Source organism: Camponotus floridanus, unplaced genomic scaffold (assembly GCF_003227725.1).
Source record: "Camponotus floridanus strain SB8 unplaced genomic scaffold, Cflo_v7.5 scaffold42, whole genome shotgun sequence".
In the NCBI taxonomy this organism is placed as follows: domain Eukaryota; kingdom Metazoa; phylum Arthropoda; class Insecta; order Hymenoptera; family Formicidae; genus Camponotus; species Camponotus floridanus.
Window position 1 is genome coordinate 9,854 of NW_020229570.1, and position 19,710 is coordinate 29,563.

Consider the following 19,710-nt stretch of genomic DNA (forward strand, 5'->3'; position numbering starts at 1 on the left):
TCTGCTATGAGACTGCAGAGAAAGCCAGCTTTAATTCTTTATTTTGTTCAATATTTGTAATAATATAATAATTAAATTAAAGTTCTATGAAAATTGCTTGCGAACGTTTTTGCTCCATCTTATCTTATTGAGATCAAAATTGCGGTACTTTGTTAATCTAGTGACTTTAACTAAATAGATACTGTCTCCCTCGACACGAGAGGCCACCGCGAGAGCAATGGGTCTGTTCGTTTTAGCTACATTGCTGCAACTAATTAGAGTGAAAGAAAGTATGTTTGTCTCTTTCTAACTTATCGCACTAGTGCAGCAGTGTAGCTAAAACGAACAGATCCAATAACAAAGGCAGCACTCGCTCCAGTTAGTTCTATAGTTCAATGCGCATGCGCGAGAATAGCTGGACGTCGAGGAAACGCTGAGAATGCTTTGATGAGTTTGATCGACCAATCAGGAGATAGTCCTGTAACAGCCAATCGCAACGCGAGTCTCAATTATATGTTCATAGATCTATCTAGAAATTATCTAATTTTGGTTTCATGCTTGGCAAGTATGAAGAAAGGCATGAGTAAATTTGAATAATAAAAGAGTAACATATTTCCATTGTGTGATAAGAGAGCAAGATCCACAAAAGTAAAGATAAAAAAGTGAGTAGAGAAATATAAGAAAAAAAAGGTATGTTTTTTTAATATAAGAAAACAAACAGGATATATCCTAGACAAAGCGAAGGATCCTAACCTTAATCTAACGTACCATAATCTATAAAATGCACACAGTTAATTCATTGTTTACAAGAATTTTGAAAAAAAATTTGAAATTATTTATAGTATTTAATGCCGAAATTATTAAGTATTTCTGTTACAGCGAAAATAATATAGTGTAATGCACTGAGCTTATGAAAGTATCGGAAAAAGTACAAGTTAATTTGTATGAATAAGAAGACATACATTTCAATATTTGTGATAAGAAATTTAAAAATAAAGATAAAAAAGTGAGTAGGAATATAAGAAAACATGATATGATCTATAGAAGATGAGAAATTCTTAATCTATCTATTTATTTAAGCCATATTAATCTAAGCCATAAACTATGATAAAATACATTAATCCATTGTTTACAAAAATTTAAAAAATAACTTACAAATTAATTAACTAATCATTATTTATTTCTGTTATAGCAAAAATAATATAGCGTAATGCACTGAGTGCCACAAAAATTGAGAGAGTCGAGCCAGTATCACAGATTCTAACTTTAACGTAACATAATTTATAAAAGATGGAAAAGTCACAGAAAATGCCCAAAGTGGCAAAGGTGAAAAACAAGGCGCCTGCAGAGATACAAATCACTGCAGAGCAGCTGTTGCGCGAAGCGAAGGAGCGCGATTTGGAGATCCTACCACCACCACCAAAACAGAAGATATCGGATCCACACGAGCTTGCGGATTATCAGCATCGCAAGCGCAAGGCGTTTGAGGATATCATTCGCAAGAATCGCATGATCATTACCAATTGGATCAAGTATGCACAATGGGAGGAATCTCAAAAACAGATTCAACGAGCGAGATCGATCTACGAGCGAGCACTGGAAGTAGATCATCGGAATATTGCGCTATGGCTCAAGTACACGGAGATGGAAATGCGCAATCGACAAGTCAATCACGCGAGAAATTTATGGGACAGAGCGGTGACTCTACTTCCGCGAGCCAATCAATTCTGGTACAAGTACACTTACATGGAGGAGACTTTGGAGAATATTGCTGGTGCGCGTCAAGTCTTTGAGCGATGGATGGAATGGGAACCGGACGAACAGGCCTGGCAAACGTACATCAAATTCGAACTGCGTTACAAGGAGATCGATCGCGCTAGACAGATCTACGAGCGTTTCGTGATGGTCCACCCTGATGTGAAACACTGGATAAAGTACGCGCGCTTCGAAGAATCGTACGGATTCATCAAGGGTGCGCGAGCGGTATATGAGCGAGCCGTAAGCTTTTACGGAGACGAGGGTCTCGACGAGAAGCTCTTCTTAGCGTTCGCCAGATTCGAAGAAGGTCAACGAGAACACGATCGCGCCCGTGTAATTTACAAATACGCGCTCGATCACATACCGAAGAGCAACACTCAGGAGATCTACAAAGCGTACACGATCCACGAGAAGAAATACGGCGATCGCTCAGGCATCGAGGACGTGATAGTCAGCAAGCGGAAATATCAATACGAACAGGAGATTAAAGAGAATCCTTCCAATTACGACGCGTGGTTCGATTACTTGAGATTGGTAGAGTCGGAAGGTAACGTGGATGTGATCCGTGAAACATACGAGCGAGCGATAGCTAACGTGCCGCCCACCAAGGAGAAACAATTTTGGCGAAGATACATCTACTTGTGGATCAAGTACGCTCTTTTCGAGGAACTTGAGTCCAAGGATATCGAACGATGCCGTCAGGTGTACAAAGTGTGCCTTGATCTTATACCACACAAGCGGTTTAGCTTCTCGAAAATCTGGCTGCTTTATGCTTACTTTGAGATACGACAAAAGAATCTGACCAAGGCGAGAAAGACGCTAGGATTAGCGTTGGGAATATGTCCATCGGACAAGCTTTTCCGAAGTTACATTGATCTCGAGATACAGCTGGTGGAGTTTGATCGTTGCCGGAAGCTCTACGAGAAATTCCTCGAATTTGGCCCGGAGAACTGCACCACTTGGATGCGATTTGCCGAGCTGGAGACACGGTTGGGCGAAATCGATCGCGCCCGAGCGATATACGAGTGCGCTGTCGCACGACCAAGGCTGGACATGCCGGAATTGCTGTGGAAGTCATACATCGACTTCGAGATCGCCCAAAGCGAGACAGAGAACGCTCGTCAGCTGTTCGAGCGTCTGCTGGAGCGCACGTTGCACGTTAAGGTCTGGATAGCGTACGCAAAGTTTGAGCTGTTGAATCCGCAGATGGAAGATAGTCCTGACAACGTCGTCCTGGCGAGACGTATCTTCGAGCGCGGAAACGACGCCCTGAGATCCAGCGGCGATACCGAGAGTCGAGTATTGCTGCTAGAAGCATGGAAGGACTTCGAGAGCGAGAAAGGCACCTCGGAGAGTCTCGCCAAAATTATGGAGAAGATGCCACGCAGGGTGAAGAAGAAGAGGCGCGTTGTCGGCGAAGATGGCAGCGACGACGGCTGGGAGGAAGTTTTGGACTTTGTATTTCCAGAAGACGAGTCGCAGAGGCCGAACTTGAAATTCCTGGCTGCTGCAAAGGCTTGGAAAATGGAAACCGAATCACAATCTTGAGATAATATATATGTGTATATATAATTTTGTATATATATCTGTATGTGCATACGTGTGTGTGTGTGTTTTGTAGTATGTATGATGTATATGTGATTATATTTGATTAAAAAATATCCCATTATTTTTATATAACAGTATATATAGTATATTTATAATTATAAAAGTGTATAATTTGCCGAATTTAAATTTAAAAAATACGTAAAGGAGGAAAGGAATAGAAACAGACAATTTGATTTCTCTTTCTCTTCTCTTATATATATATACAGTATATGCATATAAAGTACAAATCGTAAGATCAAAAAATTAAAATAAAGAGTCGCAGAACTATTGTTTAATTAATAAAATTTACTTTTTATCAAATTTAGATTTCTATTAATTTATGCTCATTTTAATTTGAAGTATCGAATTTATTTTAATATATAAACAATAACTCCTCATATTTCAAAATGGTGTTTAATTATTTAAAATTGCGACATCAGAAATAAATATAATTAAAAATAAATCGTTTTATTATTTTTTTGAGAATAATAAAATATGTATACGATACGATACTGACTCGGAAGATATAAATATATTTTCACAAATTAACATTTCTGTGAAATATATAATGTAATATATGTATATATAATAGCGTGGAGGGAGGGAGAACATACTAATATTATACATATAATAAATTATTATTAATTACATTATTTATATTTTTATTTATATTATCAGGGAGAAAACTGAGGGAAGTATCATGGCCACTTGATCTAATATTTTCATTTATTAAGTTGGTTACAATGCTTTTGAGGTTATAATCTTGCACAATAATTCAAGACTTTGGACTTTGAACCACGTTTAAAGAGCTACGGAAAAAGAATAAACGCTATCATTGACATTCAGTAAAAGTAATTGAGTATAATTGTACATCTTTGTTAAATAAGAATGGCCCGTGTACTTGTAGGTGTAAAAAGAGTAATAGATTATGCAGTGAAGGTATATATATATTTATGTTTTGTATATAAGACTTTAAAATATATATAAAACAAAATATACATTAAAAAAAGTAAAACTCAAAATATTTCTAACAATGTTACTATAAAACATGCTACAAACACTTCTACAACAAAATAAAATATGAATACTAATTTATAAAATTTCTGAGTAAAAAATTCACATTTATACATTTTTTCAACTTATATTCTTCAACTTAGATTCGTGTGAAACCAGACAAGTCTGGAGTAGTTACGGATGGCATTAAACACTCGATGAATCCTTTTGACGAAATAGCTATAGAAGAAGCAGTCAGAATGAAGGAAAAAAAGATTGCTCAAGAAGTGATAGCAGTTAGCTGTGGACCAGCTCAGTCCCAGGATACAATCAGGACTGCACTCGCCATGGGTGCAGATCGTGGAATTCATGTAGAAATATCTGGTCCTGAATACCAGACATTGCAACCCATTCATGTCTCAAAGATGTTAGCAAAATTGGCACAAGAAGAGAAAGTGGATTTGGTGATACTTGGCAAACAAGCCATTGATGATGACAATAATCAGACTGCACAAATGACTGCTGGTGTTTTAGATTGGCCAGCTGGGACATTTTGCAGCAAGGTAATGACAATAAAAAAAAAAAAATTTTATATTATTATGTCAATGTTTTACTTTTTCTTTATTTATTCAGGTTGAAAATAATAATGGTGAATTGACTGTTACACGTGAAATTGATGGTGGATTAGAGGTAATCAAAATGAAAACTCCTGCAGTCTTGAGCGCCGATCTTCGTTTGAATGAACCGCGTTACGCGACTTTGCCGAATATTATGAAGGCTAAGAAAAAACCTATTAAGAAAGTTACTCCGAAAGATCTTGGAGTAGACATAACACCGAGAATTGAAATACTTTCGGTGGAAGATCCACCAGTTAGGCAGGCTGGTGCTATACTGCCGGACGTCGATACTTTGATAAGCAAATTGAAAGAAAGTGGTCACATCTAGTAGTCACAGCGTAATTATAAAAGGTATAATAAAAATTTTTAAGCCTTGTTATATTTTAATAATTCTTTGTGTATATAGCATAATATTTTTGTACATTATCAGAAATTGTATGTAATATTTCAATAAATTTATACTACATAAATAGAAAAAGAAAGTATTTTGTAGTATCTGATGATATATATATATATATATATATATATATATATATATATATATATATATATATAATCAGATTGTAATATATATTTAACAAAATACTGTATCTGTACCTGGAAAGCATCGCAAAAAAATGCAAAAGAGATTTACATATTCATATAATACATAGATATCTTTTTCTTTCTAATACTTATCAAGTAAGGAATCTATTTTTAAAAAAATGAGACGTGAAATATATTTTTAAAAAACAATTATATCTAAATATATACACATATATAAATCATTTTCCTTCTTTGTAAAAGGTAACATCAATAACGAGCTATAAATATATTATTATTTTATGCTTCAATTTACTTTGATGCAATGCAAATATCATTAAATTAGATTTAATGTCACTTAATTGACATGTCATAATTTTAAAATTTTCAAGAAATGTTGATAAAGCTCGTGTGGAAATATTTCTCTATCGAAAATCACGAATAATATGCACATATTGTATCTTATTGACTTCTCTGTACTTCTACTTTAATGTATTGTATTATGTCAGAGAGAAATATGAAGTTATATGAATATTAATCAGAAAATAGCTTATTTTAAAATATTAAATCACTTTTTAATTATTTATTTAGTGCCTTATCCAAGATTCGGCAAGAAAATGTGTCCAATCAAGACTAGTATGTCATATATATATTAAATATTTAGCAGAAATTGGTATATAATATGATATACCAATAATAACATTTTGGCTAGTATTTGTATTCTATATAACCATCAGGAATAAATCTATACCCGTATATCATTCTGAGGAAATAAATATTTTTGTATATTTTTAATCGTCATGCGAGTCCACTGGGGGTCTTTTCTCCTCTTTTTTTAGTCATATTTTATAGTCAAATATATATCCTTCTAGAATTTTTTTTGATTCGTTGAATACTGTTGTTTCAATGTTACTGACATTGGATACAGCCCTGCATAAAAATTCATTGTATTATAACAGTCTTTCATATAAGTTTTGTGTAAAATATCTCCCCCAACAAAAGCTAAACATTATTACATTAGAAAACCTTGCAACATTATTACATTAGAACCTTCCAATCGAATCTGCTATTACTAGTATGAGTAATTGGTGGAAAGGGAGGAGGATGGAGCTGCCAGCCATCGATACCTTGACGCGCGGTCAAGCACGCCAGATAAGGTACCCTTTGGACTAATCTAGTTACTTCAGCTGCAGAGGGTATTTTACCACCGGTCAATTGTCTGGTGCAAGCTGCCAGGGAAGCTGCATGTGCCACTATTAAAATATTACCAACAGTACTTTTTATTATTTTTTTAATTAGCTCGTAACTACGTTCGTAATACTGCGCGGCGTTCTCTTTTGGAGGGAGTTCCTTAGCCTTTATGATCGGATTATAATCGGGATCTACATTGAAACCCGCTTTTATCAATTCCTCAGAAGTCATCCAGACAGGTATACCATTCGGATACCATGCCAACCATTCTATTAGACCTGGCTCTACTTTGATCGGAATATCAGACTCTAATCCCTTTAGAATATGGGTGAGCGTTTGAACGCAACGCAATGATGGTGACGTGAAGGCCACGTCTATCTTAATACTCGACGATTTCATGGCTTCGCCTACCAAACTCGCCTGCATCTCGCCTACAGTGGTTAACGGACTGTCGTTTTGAAAGTCTTGGATATTCCTGGACGGTATTTCCTTGGGCATATTCAAGTCACGACGCACATAGCAGCCACTTGATTCGAAGCAATATGGGATCCATGTGCCGAAAGTGAAGTCTACTCTCTCGCCATGCCGACATATGAAGATCTCTCTAGATGGTGTTTGAGGTGCTTCTGATGCTGCCATCTGAAAACGTATGGAAATGATATATGTTATAAATTCGCCAATGATTATTTGATGAAGAACGAGATGTATTTTTCAGAATTACTGGCTCATCGGCGATGGGAATCCCATCAGGTGTATCGACGGAATCGCTCGGGGACAAAACCGGCGGTGGTCTTCTGACTTTCGGGATCTCCTCTTCTTCCGGGCTTTCGCGTTTATTGTCGGTGATCGACACAGTAGTGTGCAATGTCCACGAGTCCGATTCTGCAGTCCTCTTGGTGTGATTCAATGGTAAATGACCAGATATCCCGGTTAACCAAGAGATACCTTCTACCCAACCATCCGTGGACGCGCCACACGCTCCTTCTGGAACGTAAATGTAATCACCTACTCTTAATTCTAATTCATCGTGTTCCCGGGGCACATGAGCATGCGTCACTTTGTGTACATGCAAATTCTGCAATCTCGAATCCCTCGAGTATAATCTAAGCTCCCAGTTGGCCGGCGCGATCGGTTTTAGTTTCTCAACCATCAAGCCAAGTGGTGAAAATAAATTGCTGGGAAACTGGTAAGCCAGTGTAAGATGCAGAGACTTTATTTGCGGTTCGGCAGTGATACCTAGAGCGGTAATTTTATTGACATAGCGAACAGCAATGTTCTTCAATCCTTCCGCATTTATATCCTTGACAAAAAGGCCCATAAAATTAGGCGATATATATGTCTCCAGTTCAATACGTTCATGTAATTCATCCTGATGAATCACACTCTCAAGAGCATTTACTAATTCTTCTGTGAACTCGTCAGGAGCCTATAAAAATACATGAAAATGATAAAATACACATTCATATATAAATTTAAAGATGATTTTATTGAGTTGTATAAAATATCTCATATTATTTTTTTGTAGATAAGCAAAATTAGAGATATCTTACACTGAAGAAGGAGACAAGAGTAATGTGTGGTATAAAGCTATGAGCACCGTTCCATCCTAGAAATTTACTTTCTGACCAAAACTGTTCAAGCTGTTCAGCTAACAATCCCGTTGGACAAGCATACAGAACATACTGTCGCTGGGTATCAGAATCCAAAGTTGGATCCCTCACATGCGCTAGTAGCCAATCTGATGCTAATTGCACACCACGATATCCTGTTGCAGCTAATGCCCTTTCCCTAAAAATATGCAACACTATGATCAATTAAAGGTAAATATCAAGATCAACAAGAATTTTTCTAATATTTTTGCAAATATTTAGATATGAAAAATATATCTCCATAAAATGTTAGAGGAGGGGGGAGATAAAATAGATAAATTTATTTATCTAGAAAAAAAAGAGATAGTGATAAAATATAGAGTAAGCAACTTAAGTAAAATTTAAAATATCATAAGGATAATTTGTTTCAGGAATTTAAATCTCGGAATTTAAGGATAAACTTTGCTCGGGAGGGAATAATACGAAATAGTGCTACTCAAGGCCACGTTTGACAGCTGTTTGTTTACAACGAATAATCCACGCGCGTCGATAATACGCCATGTAATAGTCACGTAAACATAATATTTATGTCATACGACCGTACGTACGCCCGGTGTTTCGGGAAACCCAACTGCAGGAGCGTTTGCAACGGTGTCAAATGCTGTTTCGAAATTTTCGTAGGAGTTGGATTTTTCCGCGGCGGCAGCGTCGCCATGACGGTACTGCGTTTACTGACGTTTATTCCTCAGGCTGGCCAATCGCCGCGCGAGCTATCGCAGGCTACAAATCAGATCAGTAGAGGAGATATTTACAAAATTAGCCGATCGGATCTCGCTACCAAAAACAGGTCACTCGTCAAGAAACAAAACGAAGGTAAAAATATAATATACGATATTGCAATTAATAGTAATTTATCAAAAGTACACTTGACAGTTTCTAATTTCCACTGAACGTTACCGTTGATATCAAAGAGGTTAAATAATGGTAATCTCTCGTGGAGATAAGATATTTCCCTTTTATCTCTCTCCCTTCTTTCATTAATATTTTAAAATTTTACGTCTTAATTTCACAATCTCATTAAATAACTTTAGAAACTGAATTAATTGGTTTCGGAAGTAATTTTTGAAATTCTAAAAGTAAATAATTAATTTTAATATCTTGTAAAATATTCAACGATAGATTTACATTTTTCGCGAATATTTTTGGTTAAAAAACTGATAGTACCTCTCTTTTATAAAAATAAAATTTTATAAAATTGGACGCTATAATTGTTCAATATTTTATTAGACGCTTATTCTATCTATAAAAAAATATATCAGGGAAAAGCGTAAAACATAATTTATCCGAAGAAATCTGAGAGAAGTCACATTTCATATAATCTGTATTTCATTTTTCTTCGTTTTTTCCTTCACCACCTACTCCGCAACAATTTCAACAATAGCACACACAATCAACGCGATTATTATTTAGAGTTAGTGTAAAAAAAAGAAAAAAACGCAGTGACACAAGAATTTATATATTTTCTTCATTCGTGACCACAGACTTCTATACATATATTATACTAAACAGCTGTAATACGTGTAAGTATTATATATGATGAATTCTCTAAAAGTGAATCAGTGTATTATCACTGTAATCAGTGCTGTACTTATAATTGCTTGTAATCAGTGAGCATTTACTGTTTTTCAGTGATAATACACTGATTCACGCTAGTGAAAGTAGTATATACACTACTTTGATAATATACTGATTCACTTTTAGAGAGAAATGTCACGCAAAGATATGTCAGTCATATCTAATTGGGCAGAATTTGATGTGCCATATCTCTTGATAAGGCCTGCTAACGAACGTCTTAAAATAAAAAATAAAACAATGACAAAATATTAAATGTACGTATATAAATAAAAAATATACCCATGACACTAGTATCTTTCTACTCAATCTATATATTTTGCCCAGTTAGATATGGCTGCCCTTGCATCATTTTTAGTATCCCCGTTAACGGTATGATAATTATATAAAAGTCTGTGGTTAGTGTAAAAAAAAAAAGAGAGAAAACGCAATGACACGTGGATTCAGTGGCACGTGAATTTATATATTTTTGTTTTTCATTCGTTACGGCATTCTGTTACAAACACTCTTCACGCTGCAATATTTCGATACAGAAGTAATAAAAAAGTTATAGTATATATATACATACTTCTCTATATGTATATATAATATTTATATATAAAATATAGGTAAAGAAACGTAATATACATGTTATTGCTCGTCTCTCATGGGATTCTTTGCTCGCAATTCGTACATCCTTAATACACTGCATCTTAAAGAATCGGTGTGATTAAAATACTCACTATTCGACGAAATTTCAGACATCGTTGAACTGCGCAATAATTTCATCAATTTACCAAATATCTAATAATAATATTTTTTAATAGCTTAATTATGAAGGTTTAAATTACATCTGATTTTTTAACGCAAAGCGTCTTTGACCAGATAAATATTTTATATAATCTAATTCTCTCTTATTATTAAAGTAAAGTAGAGTCAACACACATTTGAAAAGTATTCACATAAAAAACCGCGAGTGCGAAGTATCCATTATAAACAAGTGAATAGTATGAATAAAACAAAAAGAGAATTGCTCATTATCTCTTATAATTTTTGCAGAATCCCGCAAAGGATTGGTTAAGTAACATAGTTAAGCAACTAGATTTTTTTTATGTTTATATAATTAATAATAAATTAATGAGAGAAATGACTTAAATAATAATAATTATTAATAATTTTAGATATACATAATATTTTATAATAATAATATAATTAGTTAAATCATCTCTCAAACTTTAGATAAAAGATTCAATCTTTATACATTTAAAGTATTTCATTTATATCAATAAATAATTCTAATTTTATTTTATCCATACTACCATAGTATCTGTATATCTATGTAGTGAGCTAAATTACGCTGAAATCTATAAAATAATAACAATTGCTTCTTGATATTTGACTTGAGTTTCTAATATTGCACATTTTTTGGCATATATCTGGTGATGCGATAAATTGTTTCTGTCCTATCCTTTAATAATTTACAATTTTATCAAGATTCCACCGCAACTATAATCATCCATAACGATTTATGTATGTATATATTATTTGTATGTTTTGTACAAATGATCTATCAGAAGATCACATATCGCAGAAATGTAATCTTAAATTTCCTTTACAGTATGTTTACCTTTATTAAAGATAGTTTGTATGTGTGTATGTGTATGTCTCGAATTTACAATGCGTTACATTTATAATATTAGAGTTATAACATTAGAGTTATATTTTATTTTTTCATAATATTTAAGATTACGCAAATTAGATATCACTATCGATCAATTTCGCCATTTTAACAAAATCACGGTTTATTTACTTAAAGATCTGATTTCGATCCGAAGATAAATTAAAATTGTATGTCGCGTAAGAGTAGAGATTCTGACTAAAAAATGTTAAGAAAATATGCTATTCTCTCGGAGAATAAATAGTTTCTTACATTATTAACACATATCGCGATGAAGAACCTAATTGTACAAGTATTCCTTGAATTTTAATCGATTCTAAATAAAAATGATGATTAATAACAATGACATATCGTTATATAAAAATTAAGTTATATTCTTTCAAACAGAAATATCAAAATTAAATAATTGAAACTATGAGCGCAAGAATAGAATAATCATTCATTTTTAAAAATCATTAATTTATTAGTAATTAATTTTTGTTCCGAATAAAACGAAATGAAAAGTGATTTTTATGAAAGTCAATTTTTAGATTAAAAAAACAGAAATATCAAATTTAAAGAAAAATCCTCGAAACATTTATTCTTGTAAATTAATATTTAATGTATTATATAAAATGCTAATGATAGTAAAGATTAATTCACTTTAGCGCACATAATTTCAATTTTGCAGGATTCTTTTTAGATGATTTTCTCTTTCTTAGTGTATTTATGAAGAAACATATAACAAGATAATAAAACATAAGTAGTGCATATCGTGCATATCGAATTTTTTGCAGGATCTAAGTACAACAGAATTCATTTTTTTATTGGCACTAATTATTGGCTATTTGAATACTAGAATTCGCAATTCTCTTAAGAATATCATGACATTTATCGTTAGAACATACATTTTTTCCGACGCAATCATTTGCGCCGTGTCAAACAATTTCTTTTTATTGCATACTATGGTATTTCTAACTTTAACGTTATAGCAAATATTACGATAAAGTTATGATTTTGATATTGAAATCATAATATATGTAAATGATATTCGTGTGAAGTTTTGGCAAATATTTTCATCAATAGAAGAATTGATATTTGTAATATGATAGAGAACATTTTCTTAAAAAAAATATACATTGGAAAATCTTTTTACTTTCAATGCATTAAATTTTCTCTGCGGATAAATAGTGCAAATTATACCCTAAAAACATTTCAAACAAAAAGTATACAGAGTATATCTTAGAATTACTAATCATTTTTTACTTTTGAATAAATCGCTTTTTTTCGATAATTTCAATTTATGAAATTTAAAAAATCAATTTAAAAAATTTATTTTGAATATATTAAATCGTAAAAGAAAATTTTAATATTAATTATATTTTGTTTATGAACACATATTTTGAGTCAAACGTGATTTGCTTCGCTTGTTTTATTCTATTAAGATTTTTAAATATAAATAAGTAAAATTAATACATGCCATGAGCAAGAGTAAAAAAAGAGTTAATTAAAGAAAAACTGCCTTTCTCTCCAGTTTTATAATGCAAGGACTTTTTATAATGCAAGGACTTTTTATAATGCAAGGAAAAAATGCATAATAAAGATTTTCCAAGATTTTGCAAGATGAATATTAAAGTGAATGTGATATCAGAAAATATAGAGATAATTGAGTACTAATATACGAATAATTAAGTAACAATGCTACAATAATTATGAAATAATAATTATAATTACAGGTTTGTAAAAAAAAATTCGATAATGAAATGTTGGAGACAATAATAAGTATTATGCTTATTTTTACGAAAAAGAATATCTTAAAATATTACAAAAAATATTAAGATTTCGATAATATTCTGTTAATTCGATTCGCAAGCAAACCAATTGTTTTTAGAAATAATTCAAAAAATTATATATGGCAAATTAATCAATTATAATATATCGAAAGACAAAGCGACTTTCTAAACGTCATGGGTATTGAATTCGTATGCGGTGTCAGTCTCATATAATTGGCAGTGAGTTTTCTCGAAAAACGCTATTGAAGTTCGTCTTAACATGAGAAACGACATTTTTCGTTCCGATCATTTAGGTGATTAGGAATACAATTAGGAGTATTATACGATCACATAATCTTACAATCAGAGATAGTACATATTTTTATACCGTGACAAGTTCGTTTTACTCGATCTTTTTGTTTTCCTTCGAGATACTGTTCTTATCTTGTTATTAAATTATAATCTCAATGTTAAATATAATCTCATGTTTATAATCTATTATTAGCCGAAAAATTATTAGCGTGAATATCGATTTCGTCGATCCTTTTCTTATCAGCATCCTTTTCCTCAATTTCTCTCAAAGAACGAAGAGGAGCGAAGAATCCCATTTTGCGACGTAATCGCTCTGAATTTCGCTCGAAATTCCGCGATTATTCGTCCCGATGTTATCTCGGGCGTGCAAATACATATCGCGAGTCCAAAGATATCTGCGAGTCTCATTTTTAAGCGTGACAATTTCCGCTTCTAGCATAACGGGAGGTTCAACTACAACTACTTTCGTCGTCATCGGAAGTTCCGCTCGTCAAAAGATTCCCGTATCATTCACGATCCTTGGTCAGATCGGATGGCAAATCGCCGCAGGTGGACAACGTTGTCGTCGTCGTCGTCGTCGTCGTGGGCGACCTGGAGGTCATCCTGGAGGTCACCGGTAAGGACAATCCCGCCGCGTTCATCGCAACATTCAGCGGTATCGTGATAAACGGTTGGCTCGATTGTGACGAGTTTGCCACCGATGTCACTGTACCTATAAGGAAGTTGCAAGAGAAAAGAGCGCGAATGAGATATTCCATCATCGCGAAATTGCGACGTTATTTTTCCATCCCAGTTTTTTTTTCTATTTTTGACGTATATTCGCGTGGAAAGAAAAAATGGAAAGATTATAAACAAACGAGAGAGTAATTTGTCATTTATTGTTGCATTTATCTCTCTCTTATTTTTCTTCTTATTTGAATATTAATCCTTTGAAGACGGCAGTATTATATGTTTTGACGGTTTTTTTTTCAAAAGCTAATAAATATACATATGAATTTTTAACTTTCATCGATAAATGTCTCATCTTTTTCATTCATTTCTCTCTTAAAATTTGAAGTTTTCTGAAAATTGAATCAATTAGGTGACTTCAGAGATCAATTGATCAAAGAAATTACCAGTCAACATATAAAATCAATTGGACAAACAAGTGCAAGAGAACATCCGAAGAGATTTATTGATAGAGATTTCTCTTCTCTTATCCTTTTTGAGCCTGGTAAAAAAGGAAAAAGAAGATGTATCGTTTATAACCAGTCAGAGTGAGAAAAGAAAAGAAGAGATTAAAGTCAAGATATGAATGTATAGAGTATGATTTCCGTGTAACTAATTATTTCAAAGAATATTATACTTCAATTCATTTTTAATCAAAATTATTGTTTTCACTAAATAAATATTTCTTATGAATTTTACAAGTTAGATTTTTTCAAAAAAATAGCCGTCCTCAATAGATTAATATACATATATAAAATGTTATGCATTTATTTTATCGCCTATATCACGACCAGTTTGCGTTATGCAAAATCATTAGTCATAATCTAGTCAATTATTCCCCCAGATGTTTCCGGGTGAATCAAATGAGCTGGAGAAGCGCGCGAGCGATTTCCGAGTGAATCCGTCGAGTTTCCCGAGATGAATCGACTTTTCAATTTGCGCTCGAAATTCTTCTCAGGTAACGACATTTCGAAATGATTACGACGTGATAAATTACGTAAAAATTTCATACATTTCTCGAAGCGACAAAGAGAGAAAGAGAAAGAAAGTGTGTGAGGAAGAGAGAGAGAGAGAAAGAGACCTACCTCCGTCTTGAGATATTTGCACTGGTTGCCCGTTTTGTCCTATGCCAAGCAAGACCCCTGGACTAGGCGAATAAATGACACTCTGAGGCATCTGGTACATAATCCCTGTAGAGAACGAAGGCACATTTCCTAGGAAATCAAAGAGGAATTGAGCGTGTGAGTGGCGTCTAACGCCGACAATGTGATGTGGTCGAGGGTGAAATTTATCGAGGGGAGATATCGAAATTCGTTCAAATGTAAAAAGTTCGATGTAAAAAATAATCGCGGTTTTAATATATTTTTAATAGATTTTTAGAGAGATAATTTAATAGATTTTTAGAGAGATAAATGTTCTTTCTGAGAAAATAATTAATATTTAATTGTAATATACGTGTTGAATAGGATCTAATGGATGGAGTAAAGATTGTAAGACGTAGAGAGGGATGTTATATACATCCCTTATTTGTATCGAATTATTGCGAAATGCGTCATTCGACATAACGTTAAACTCGTTTTCTTTCTGTTGGTACAGATGTATATGCTGAGAAAAACTTAGGAATGGCGATCGAGCCGAGACTTCGATCCAGACCACCCAGGTGCGAATTTGCGCTCTGATTCATCTTGATCTCCACATTTAACATAAATTGCTACAATACATATGCATATTTTTTGGAAAAATACGGCAAGTTTTCAAGGAACGAATCGCCGGCGCGAAAATAATTAAAAAATGCAAATTCCAATCTCCTCACAAGAGATAATCTTGATACTTCTGAAACCGATCCGAATCGATTCGCGATATATAATACTATTTTACATAAAGTTTTCCAAAAGTTACCGTATCTCGATTATTATACAAGAAGCTTGAATCCAACAAAGGCGGAGCGACGTGCATATTTAAAAAAAATCAGCAAATTCGTGTTAGTAGAGCAGGCACTTCCCTCTACCTTACGTACATTAACTACGGATATCTATTAGTCTTCAGAAAGCCATTATAATATACATATCTCTCTTTATGCGTTAGTGCTCGTTAAGTCGGTGCGAAGCGCGTCCAAAAACTCTCTTGGACCGTAGGATGTATACGTGCACACATACGAGGAGAAAACAAATCGCAATGTCTCTCGCGTACGCTTTCTGCATTCGAACGAGCAAAGGCTCCTAATTAAAAGTGACTCGCACGGCGAACGTCCATTCGCTCATGATAATGGGACCTCTCGCGCGCGCGAGCTTTCATTATGCCGCAGGGATGTATTATACATTTGTTCGCTCTCTCGCGAATACGGTGGGGCATAACAGCCGGTGGGATTATTATCGAATTGGAACGGGCCCCGAGACGGGCCGGGAGAAAAAAAAAAGCGACGCGCTCCGGACTCGCGTCTCCGGACGGCAGCGGCGCGGCATAGAATGGCATCCACGCGACACATTAGCATCGATATTTATGTGTACACCTGCAACCTGCGCCGCGCCGTTTTCTGCGGCGGCTTTCGACCGGATCCTACTTCCCAGTTAGGCAGCACGGTTGTCGTCTAAGTTTGGTCATCGTCGGCCGTACGCGACTCCTTACGGGCTCCCTACACGGATAACCCCGTCATCGCTCGCACGCCTTTCGCATTTTAAAAGCATTCTCTCCCCCTCTCCCGTCCGTCTTCCTCCACGCGCGTTCTCTTCCTCCTCCTTTATCTCTCTCCCACCTTTTTCTCACGCTTCTCTCGTCCCCTCCTGTCCCCTCTCCCTCGAACTATCTCGTCTCGGGCCTCGTGGATGTGTTTACCTGTCTACTCACTTACCTGCGTGTCCTGAACAGCTGTTCATTATCAGCCGCGCGATGAGGTCAAGCGCGACGCAAATGGTATCGGCGACAATTGCAACGTGATTAGCATCAGATGACGCGAGGGAGGACGAGGCGAATCGAATCTTGTTAAACTGTCTGTTCTTTCTTAATTTACTTCTTAATCGCGATATCGATTAGGATTCGTGGGGCAATTTTCTTATTTTTCGAAGAGAGAAAGATGCAATTGATAATACACGCGTAGACTGAAAATAAGTTTTGCGTTCAGAATCTAAAGTTTTGTTGCATCCATTTCCCTATTTGGGACAGCGAAAGATGTCATGAATGTAATTACGGTCACGAGAAAAAAAAATTGACATAACCGCAGAACTTAATCTAACTAGAACCTTGTACAAACTTGGACGGCTAATTATTATTATATGCCTACGTTGTGGTGAATAATACGTATTTACTCCGATAATGTGACCGATAATTACTATTCTTTCGTTTTCTCTCAAGAGGAAACTACATAAACCTCGTCATTTGAAAAAAATGATCACGAATCGAATTTAATTTAAAATTTTATAAATATATTGTGTCTCTTTTGCATACTCAATACGCATTTTTTCATGAGATATTTAAGCGTGAGTTAGTAAAATTTTATACCATTTTAAACATATGGAAAATATTAGAAATATTGGAAGTATTGAAAAATATTTATAAATCTAGTTCTATTCGAAATAATAATTTGAGCATCAGAAAGAAAAAAATTGCATAATGAGCACATATTTAGGATGCTGTACAACCCTTAATTTTCAACAAATATATAATATTCTACATATTTTCTATATATTTTTATAGGAAAAATTCAAAGAGGAGAGAAGTGAGCTTTCGACAATTCTTTCGCATTCCGCTACTCAAGGGCTACTCTGCGCATAAGAGACTCACCCGAGTGATTATTCTTGAGAGGATCCTTAGAGTCGCCGTCGCTAGTGTCACCGTCACTCTCATTGGCGCAGATGTCAGATCTGGGCGACCCACCATCCTCCTGAAACCAAGAAGAGCGATAAGTCTTGGGTTCACGAAAATACTTGCGAATTTTCGGCGAGGAAGAGGAGGGACAGGACAGGATAGGATGGATAACAGGAGACGTCACTTTTTTCTCGCGTAACGATCGGAGTCGCTACCGGACAACGGTCGCAACGAATGAGGAAAGAACGTACCGTGTAACAAGGAGGATAGCGTACCTATCAAACGTACGTACCTACCTATCTACCTACCAACCTACCTACCTACCTACCTACCTACCTAGCGGACAACAGAGAGATGCGCGAGCTCTTGTCCGCGCTCCTTATATGGCCACATCTCTCTCGCAGACTCCACTCGCGCGAGTGCGCGCGATGCACTCGCGGAGGAGAGGAATTCTCGCGAATTCCCTCGCGACCCTTGGGCAGGGACGTTTCGCGAAACTTTCTTCCCTTAGCGCTTTCTCGTCTTGAAATACCTTTACGCGATTTTTATAATAATTATAATGTATGTATTTTACCTGAGGTATTTTTATTTATTTATTTGAGTAGTAACGAAGATCGTGATTCAATTTTTATAGAAACTAATTACTATCAGAGAACTCTAATTGTCGAAAAAGAAATCTCGCATCTCTTGCTTACTGTAAATTTAGTATTGTATAGTTGCAAAAATTTTGCAAAAATATTATGTACGTTAAAAGTGACTTTTCAATTTCTTTTTTTACAAAAGTCGACAGAAAGGTAACACTTGTGTTTTTTTAAAAAATAATAAACATTTTTGTTACAATAATATTTTTAGCGACATATACAGGGAGAAAAAGGAAGAAAGTTTGAACTATAAAAGATTAAAGTCTCCTCAATTAAATTCCATTGTTAAAAGCAGTTTCCCGATGCAAGCGGAAGCGCACATTTCCCACCTCGTAATTTATGCTAATTACCGTTCGATTCGGCAAAACTATCGACAATACACGTGCGTGCGAATCGCGCGCGGGAAAAACGCGTCGAGGATTATCCGCGAGAGAGAGGGAGAAAGAGAGAGAGAGAGAAGGAGAGAGGCTCGGAGAATGCGAGCGGTACCAATTGGAAAGCTCGAAAAGCCGGCACACGTTCGCTTCCGACTACCGCTGGTTCACGTACACCGGCCTTCCTACCCCTCCGCTGTTTACCCGCGGAGTAAGGGGGCGAACGGTGTGTACGTGTAGAGAAGGCGCGACAAAAAGCAACATTCCTGACTCTTAAGTCGGACTCTATATAAGTGTCTGCCATCGCGAACATTGCCTGTATATGGCGACAACCGGGCTTTGACAAAGGTGACCGTATATGGAACTCCGCTTCCATCTTCCTGCGTGCGTGCGTACGTACGTGCGTCTCTCTCTCTCTCTTTCTCATCGTGAAGGTATCTCGGCGAGCCTCGCCAGTTTCCCTCTCTCTCTCTCTTTCTCTCCTCATTTCTGCCCCTCTCTTGTTGCGTGTCTCGCGCGAGGAGCGATACACCTGGATGCGCGTCTTCCTCGTCTGCAAAGCAACCCCAGCGAGCGGACCAACCAGCGAACGACGTTC

At 35.4% G+C, this 19,710-nt stretch overlaps 4 protein-coding genes across 8 annotated transcripts; 2 read left to right on the plus strand and 2 right to left on the minus strand.

Annotated features, from left to right (window-relative positions):
* Window positions 1-517: 517 nt before the first annotated feature.
* On the plus strand, window positions 518-4,153 carry LOC105252857 (protein crooked neck). 4 transcript variants are annotated; one of them, XM_025411701.1, is made up of 4 exons: window positions 518-641; window positions 859-985; window positions 1,172-3,299; window positions 4,003-4,153. In XM_025411701.1, exon 3 carries the CDS (start codon window positions 1,270-1,272, stop codon window positions 3,283-3,285), a length of 2,016 nt encoding a protein of 671 aa, XP_025267486.1. In that variant the 5' UTR covers window positions 518-641; window positions 859-985; window positions 1,172-1,269; the 3' UTR covers window positions 3,286-3,299; window positions 4,003-4,153. The 4 variants fall into 4 exon arrangements, with proteins under 4 accessions (XP_025267486.1, XP_019883584.1, XP_011258778.1 ...); XM_020028025.2 differs by lacking the exon at window positions 4,003-4,153 and having other exon boundaries at window positions 518-669; window positions 1,172-3,424; XM_011260476.3 differs by lacking the exon at window positions 4,003-4,153 and having other exon boundaries at window positions 1,172-3,424.
* LOC105252856 (electron transfer flavoprotein subunit beta) lies at window positions 4,064-5,335 on the plus strand. The gene is made up of 3 exons (XM_011260475.3): window positions 4,064-4,263; window positions 4,482-4,880; window positions 4,951-5,335. Exons 1-3 carry the CDS (start codon window positions 4,213-4,215, stop codon window positions 5,260-5,262), a joined length of 762 nt encoding a protein of 253 aa, XP_011258777.1. The 5' UTR covers window positions 4,064-4,212; the 3' UTR covers window positions 5,263-5,335.
* A 351-nt stretch (window positions 5,336-5,686) lies between these two features.
* Window positions 5,687-9,096, minus strand: LOC105252855 (protein UBASH3A homolog). 2 transcript variants are annotated; one of them, XM_011260473.3, is made up of 4 exons: window positions 8,845-9,096; window positions 8,198-8,435; window positions 7,369-8,073; window positions 5,687-7,286 (listed from the first exon to the last, which is right to left on the minus strand). In XM_011260473.3, exons 1-4 carry the CDS (start codon window positions 8,949-8,951, stop codon window positions 6,495-6,497), a joined length of 1,842 nt encoding a protein of 613 aa, XP_011258775.1. In that variant the 5' UTR covers window positions 8,952-9,096; the 3' UTR covers window positions 5,687-6,494. The 2 variants fall into 2 exon arrangements, with proteins under 2 accessions (XP_011258775.1, XP_011258776.1); XM_011260474.3 differs by lacking the exon at window positions 8,845-9,096 and adding an exon at window positions 8,733-8,819.
* Window positions 9,097-13,257: 4,161 nt separating this feature from the next.
* Window positions 13,258-18,366, minus strand: LOC105252859. The gene is made up of 4 exons (XM_025411675.1): window positions 18,349-18,366; window positions 18,074-18,173; window positions 15,382-15,510; window positions 13,258-14,300 (listed from the first exon to the last, which is right to left on the minus strand). The coding sequence occupies exons 3-4, from the start codon at window positions 15,479-15,481 to the stop codon at window positions 14,095-14,097; spliced, it is 306 nt and encodes a 101-aa protein (XP_025267460.1). The 5' UTR covers window positions 15,482-15,510; window positions 18,074-18,173; window positions 18,349-18,366; the 3' UTR covers window positions 13,258-14,094.
* Window positions 18,367-19,710: the final 1,344 nt, after the last annotated feature.

Excerpts from the sequence above, each read along its gene's own strand:
- LOC105252859 (XM_025411675.1), bottom strand. The coding sequence starts at position 15,481 with ATGTACCAGATGCCTCAGAGTGTCATTTATTCGCCTAGTCCAGGGGTC. Across the intron at positions 14,301-15,381 it reads GCAAATATCTCAAGACGGAG|GTACAGTGACATCGGTGGCA; the intron begins GTAGGTCTCTTT and ends ACTTCCTTATAG.
- LOC105252855 (XM_011260473.3), bottom strand. The coding sequence starts at position 8,951 with ATGGCGACGCTGCCGCCGCGGAAAAATCCAACTCCTACGAAAATTTCG. Across the intron at positions 8,436-8,844 it reads GGTTTCCCGAAACACCGGGC|GGAAAGGGCATTAGCTGCAA; the intron begins GTACGTACGGTC and ends GCATATTTTTAG. Across the intron at positions 8,074-8,197 it reads CTCTTGTCTCCTTCTTCAGT|GCTCCTGACGAGTTCACAGA; the intron begins GTAAGATATCTC and ends GTATTTTTATAG.
- LOC105252857 (XM_025411701.1), top strand. The coding sequence starts at position 1,270 with ATGGAAAAGTCACAGAAAATGCCCAAAGTGGCAAAGGTGAAAAACAAG.
- LOC105252856 (XM_011260475.3), top strand. The coding sequence starts at position 4,213 with ATGGCCCGTGTACTTGTAGGTGTAAAAAGAGTAATAGATTATGCAGTG. Across the intron at positions 4,264-4,481 it reads TAATAGATTATGCAGTGAAG|ATTCGTGTGAAACCAGACAA; the intron begins GTATATATATAT and ends TCTTCAACTTAG. Across the intron at positions 4,881-4,950 it reads CTGGGACATTTTGCAGCAAG|GTTGAAAATAATAATGGTGA; the intron begins GTAATGACAATA and ends TTATTTATTCAG.